Raw genomic sequence first — 6023 nt, forward strand, 5'->3', positions numbered from 1 at the left:
TCATTAAGGCTTTTTTACTAGTAAAATAAATTCTTTGCTTTTAATGTGTGATATAATACATGCAAAGTAAAATTATATGAAAGCTAAATTTTTCTGCTTGTATATCCTGTACATACCAAAGACAGTGCTGAGCCAGTGGTTTTGAGCACTTACAGGTATATCTGTGGTAGCATAGAACTGCAACTGTGGATAAGCAGATCTGCACAGAGCTCATATAACTGTGCCCTGAAAATGTGTGGTACAGCAAACTCTGCGTCGTGTTACATCAGTTATTTCAGATATTCCTCTTCATGATGCTGCTGTTTAGGCACACAGAGGTGAGGTTTGATATTTTGGGGTTTTTTAAACTGAAAATGAAAGAAATTTCTTTTTTTTTCCCACATAGCTGGAAATTGAAAATGCAAGATTAAGGAGTCTAAATATCTCCCTATCCGAGGTTCTTCATGCACAGTCAGTAACCAGCATGATTTTGGAAGATGAAGGTGTTCTAGGCAGCATTGAGAACTCTTTTCAAAAGTTTCATGCTTTTTTAGACCTCCTTAAAGATGCTGGGTAGGTTGTCACTTTAAGTCTTGCTGTTTTTCCTGAGATCTTTCCAAAATTATCCTCACAATGAAGTATGTTGCCTGCTACCCTGCCAGATTTCTGTACTCTCAGAGAGCAAAGGAGAATAAATTAGCCATGGACCTGTTTTTTAGTCTTTTCCTAGTGGAAAAAGTGTGATCTAAGCACTGTTCAGCTGAGTTCATGCATCTCACTTTGGGAAAGGCTTTCAAGAAACCCATTCCAGAAGAGTAGAAAACTTCTATTAAAGCACGTTTCCAACTCTTCAGTGAATGACCTTTGGCTGTTAAGCATTCCCACAGTATAAAAGGCTCAAAATGCAGTTGAATTGCCTTCAGAAAATGTCCTGTTACCTTGTGCTCTCCACTCACTAATTGAAGTATGGAAATCTACATGGATGAATCTCCAGCCTTTGTATTTAAGGTCTGTATTTATTATTATTATTAGTAGTAGTGCTACTACTACTACTACTTTTACTACTAGAGTTATTTCAGAGAGCATTGATTAAAGTTTGTATTACCATTGTACCTGCAATTCCTCTGCAAGATGATGGTTCATCCTTCCCATTTTTCAAAGAATTTCAGCTTGAACCTAGTTTGTAAAGCTTGTATGACCAAACATGACAGTCTCATCCACAAGAAAGGAATTATATGAATAATGTTGTTATCTTCTCCATGTACTCAGAGAAGATCACAGAGGATTTTATTTGGTCTCCCTATCTTCCACTTCCAAATTGTAGTGATATAACCCAGGACCTAAATGACAATTGCCTCAAGTTGTCCCAGGTGAGGTTTAGATGGGATATTTGAAAAAATTTCTTCTCTGAAAGTGTGGTCAGACATTGGAACAGGCTGCCCAGGGATGTGGTAAAATGGCCATCCCTGGAAATGTCCAGAATGGATGTGACATGGTTTAGTAATGAACCTAGCAGTGTTAGATTAATGGCAGGACTTGATGATCTTAAGAGGTCTTTTTCAACCTTAATGATTCCATGATTCAATGATTCTAACTTGCTGTAAAGTTCACCCTGAGGCTGTGTTCTAATTTTGTGACAATCAGTTTGTAGAGTTACCATTACTACAGGAGTTTCAAACTTCTCAGGAAGGGAAAAATGCATTTTCACTACATTAAAAAATTTTCTTCATATGGGCCCTATGTTTATTCATAGCAACAAGAAGCTGCTCTGAAAGTTACAGAATCCCAGTTATGAAGAATGCTCTTCTCAGCTTCTATTCATCATATGCTGTGCTATCAGTTAATGACTGCAACTTCTCACTTTTTACTGAGGCTTAAAACCCACATGTGATTAGTTTTGCCAATTTCCAAGCTGGCAGGTTACCCAGCATCATTGTATTTGTGAAGCTTGTCATTGACATGTTAGAGGTTATGCTGTTTGGAGATGTGCACCAATTTCTGCTTGAATGACAGAGTTTGAATCTTTGTTCTGCCTGACATGACATCTACAGTAAATTCACGAATACAAGCCGCACTGAGTGTAAGCTGCATCTCTGGGTGTTGGCAAATATTTCGGTTTTTGTCCATAGATAAACCGCACCCGAATATAAGCCGCTCTGTCATTCGCAGCGAGGACCCGCGTGCAATTAGTAACAGAACCGCGGGAGGGCGGGGTTTACTGGCTGAGCTAAGGCTGTGCAGGCTCGGCCCGCTAGGGGCTGCTGACAGGGCCAGGTGGCCCAGCCCGGTGCTGCCGCTCGGGGCTGGCCGCCACTGCCACTGGGCTCGGTCACCCCGGGTCGGCGCTGCCCCGCGGTGGCAGGCAGGGACGGAGCTTCCCCCGCTCCTACGGCAGCGGCGGCGGGCGGGGACGGAGCTTTCCCGCGCCCGTGGCGCCGGCGGCGGGCGCGGACAAAGCACCCCGCCTCCTCCCCGGGCCGCGGCAATGGCTGCGCGGGGCTCCCGTCGGCTCCCGGAGCCGCAGCAACGGCAGCGCCCCCCCCCCCCCCACCTTCGGCTCCTGGGGCCGCGGCAACGGCGGCGCGACCCCCCCCCCTTGGCTCCCCGGGCCGCGGCAATGATGGCGCGGCCCCCCCCTCTCCTCCCTGGGCCGCGGCAACGGCGGTGCCCCCCCCCCCCCATCGGCTCCCCAGGCCGCGGCAACAGCGGCGCCCCCCCTGTGTCCTCCCCGGGCCGCGGCAATGACGGCGCGGCCCCCCCCTGTCCTCCCCGGGCCGCAGCAATGGCGGCACCCCCCGCCCCCCCCCCCCCCCCCCCCCCCGTCCTCCCCGAACAGCAGCAATGGCGGCACCCCCCCCCCCCCCCCCCTCCCCTGGCTGCGGCAGAGGAGGGAAGAGAGCTCTCCCGCCTCTCTCCCCGCCCCCCGTGCTGCCTGCAGGGAGCCAGGGCAACACGGTAACACTGTAACAATCGCGGAATGCCGGCTTTTACTGGCAGGTGCTTGGCTCGGCACTCTGGCTGGCACGTCTGGGGTTGTAAATGTCAGAAAATTATTCACATATTAGCCGCCCCCGACTATTAGCCGCACTTCCGGGTTTCCACCAAAATTTTTGTCAAATTGCTGCGGCTTGTATTCGTGAAATTACTGTAATTGCCAGTATGCTCCTCTGAGTTCAGTGCTAACTAGGAGAACTTCATTCTCAACCTTGTAACACTTGTTCTGAATCTGCAGGCTAATTTGTGCAAAGAGAAGAAAATACCTTCAACTACTTGTTTTCATCTTCGTTAAGATACTTTGAGCTTCACATAAAATCATAAAAAACTCTGTTCAAACCTTTAATCAGATTCTACTTGTGATTTCGAATGTTTAGTCTTTCAAAAACTAAGAATAGTTTATGTGATTTTCTGTTAAATGTGCATTTTACAGGCTTGGACAACTTGCTGTATTAGCTGGGATCGACCAATCAGATTTTGGTCTTTTGGGGCATCCACAAATGAATTCTGCTCTTGGTAAACCTGTGAACATGGTAAAGGAGAAGTCTTTTGAAGAAGAAAGACAGGAACATACCCAGAATAGCAAAGTAAGTCTTTAGAAGGAATGCTAGAGGCAATTCTACTTGAGACTCTTTAATATACTTTTCAGCAGTTAATTGTCCTCTGATTCATGAAGGTGTTACTGCACCCCTTTGCTGTAACTGCATTTATACAGATCATAATAATTCAGTGATTAGTGTAAGCTTTTAAAGTGTTTACCACTTGGAGCACAAACTGCAATATTTTGTAACATATTAAACTTGGGTGGTAATTGTGTTGTTTCCTAGTCTGAAATAGGAAGTTCCTTAGTGGTATGCATCCATTCAATTTGGAAAATACCATGATATGGTTTTTTAGAAACATTTAATAATGAAGTATAGTGTTTTTAAGAAATCTAGTCTTACAGGAGAGACTATACAATTAATATACCTTCTGAAAATCTTAAATTACCTTGTAAGTAATTGCAGTGTATATGTCCAGTCCTGATAGATATCTCTGTGGCCATGACATGAGTTTCAGGCAACTACAAATTTGTAGTATTTGTAAATGTTGCATGAGGTTTTAGAGTCTGCTCTCTGAATTAATAGCAAACTTTCTGGATTTTTCAAAGGAGATACTAAAATTTCCCGTAACAAAGTAAAAAACCCAGGCTTTTTATAAGGCTGTTAAAAAATTAGATACCAGTGGTCTTTAGCTATGTCCAAGTTGAATAAAACTGCTGTAGCAAGAATTACTCTGCATTCCAGTGTGTTTCTGATATCCAGTGTCTTCCCCTCTAAATGTCCTGTTTTCCTCAAGAATACATGTGCTCCTTAAATACGATGTTAAAACTTTGGGGGTTGTTTTAACAGTGTGGAGAGAATTTCGACTCTTGTTCTTATCTCCTAGTATTGGTGATTAGTTTGGATTTTGAGGCAGCTAGGTGCTGTATTGAGACTACACTTCTGTGAACTGTAAGGAGCATAAGGAATTGCAGATGTCTTGGAATGATAGGTATGATTAAGTTCTGTCTGTGTAACTGACACATCTCTGTAGTATAAATTTCTAGTTAATTGTGACACTGTAATGTGCCTATTCTGTGTGATTATCATTATGTAACAATCTTCAGAAATGTGTTTTGAAAGGTGATAAAGAATGTGCAATTGCTATTGCCTCTGCATCTTACCTATATTAGGTAAAGACTTTTGCTCTGCAGACTCCAGTATATGTGGCAGTTGCAAAAGTGGCTTTTTCTTTTTTTCCTCCAGTTGCCTCAGTTTCTTCATTGGAATCTTTTGTTTCAGAACAGAGCTGGGGACATCCAACTTCCTCTTCCTGGCACATTTCAATCCCAGATGGTTGTGAATAATGCCTTTTCATCACTTAGAGAAATTAGAGAACTTCAGGCTGCTGGACAGCACTATCAGCCAGGTTCGTGGAAGGAAAATGAAGCTCAAACAATTAACCAAAATAAAGAGGATAAGCCTCAAAGTAGTACTCCAATACTATCTGAGAGGAGAGTGAAACAAAATGAACAAGCAAAAGGACGTCACTCAACAAGGCAGTTGGCTACCAGTCTGCATTCATTTACTGATTCCAGTGTACAAAGCAAAAATGATGATAGCAGAATATCCAGTGGTATTCCTGGTGAAAAAAACAAAAATTATTCCTCTAAGAAATACATCTCTGTAGCAAATGAAACAGCAACTCCAAGTAACGGAGTGAGAGGAGACAAAAGTAGACTACAGGTAGTAAATATTAGCTCTGGAACTGATACTGTAGGATCTGGTTCTGAAATACAGGAAAGTATACAAAGTGTTACCAGCATTTGAAATTATTCTAAAATGTTTGAACTGTTCTTTACACTTGCAAGATTAGATTTAGGATGTCTCAATATAATTAGTAAATTTTTTGTAAAGTTTTGTAGACTTCATGACTTTTTAAAACATTGCATACTGCTCAGTATTCCTGTTTCATGTTTGCATTCTTTGTCACTAGATTTTTAGTTTTGAAAACATGTGATAAACCTTAAATGGTACCCATTTGGAGTTTGGAGACTCTTGACCTGTGCATTTCATTATTTTGAAATTTTGACAGATTTTTGAGCTAATAAAGCTAATTTGAGTAAAGTTTTTTCCTAGTGTTAATTTTCAGTGTATTGCAGTAGGAGTGCAGAAGTGGTTTTGTGGCAAACATCAATTCCTGCATAACAGTGTATGCATATGACGTTCCAAAAATTGGTGGAAGTTTCAGACTCAAAAATGAGCACAGAAATATGCCTATAAGAAACCTTTAAATACAACCATCGCTAGTGCTATGACTGCACTAATCATAGAACAGTACATGTTGGAAGGGTCCTCTGGGAGAGGTGTAGTCTAACTCATTCCTCTCAGGACCTAGGGAAATGTGAGAATGTAAGACTAAGAGAATTATCATTGTTTTAAAACTCTTGGGATTTACCCTTGACGTCTTGTTCTTGTGCTTGTGCACAGGTAGCTGGTTTGCAGCTTCTGAGGTAAAATATACTTACT

The 6023-nt window shown here is 42.6% G+C and overlaps 1 protein-coding gene across 9 annotated transcripts in view; it reads left to right on the forward strand.

Annotated features, from left to right (window-relative positions):
* CEP78 (centrosomal protein 78) overlaps positions 1 to 5624 on the forward strand; it is a 31500-nt gene extending 25876 nt beyond the window's left edge. For 7 of the 9 annotated variants that reach the window (XM_033086285.2, XM_033086286.2, XM_033086283.2 and 4 more), the window contains 3 exons: positions 386 to 552; positions 3407 to 3560; positions 4761 to 5624. In XM_033086285.2, the coding sequence (XP_032942176.1) occupies positions 386 to 552; positions 3407 to 3560; positions 4761 to 5324 (885 nt within the window). In that variant the 3' untranslated portion in view covers positions 5325 to 5624. The remainder of the gene's footprint in view (positions 1 to 385; positions 553 to 3406; positions 3561 to 4760) is intronic. The other 2 variants (XM_033086281.2, XM_033086282.2) reach the window with 1 other exon arrangement.
* The last annotated feature ends 399 nt before the right edge of the window (positions 5625 to 6023 follow it).

Source organism: Catharus ustulatus, chromosome Z (genome assembly GCF_009819885.2).
Source record: "Catharus ustulatus isolate bCatUst1 chromosome Z, bCatUst1.pri.v2, whole genome shotgun sequence".
In the NCBI taxonomy this organism is placed as follows: domain Eukaryota; kingdom Metazoa; phylum Chordata; class Aves; order Passeriformes; family Turdidae; genus Catharus; species Catharus ustulatus.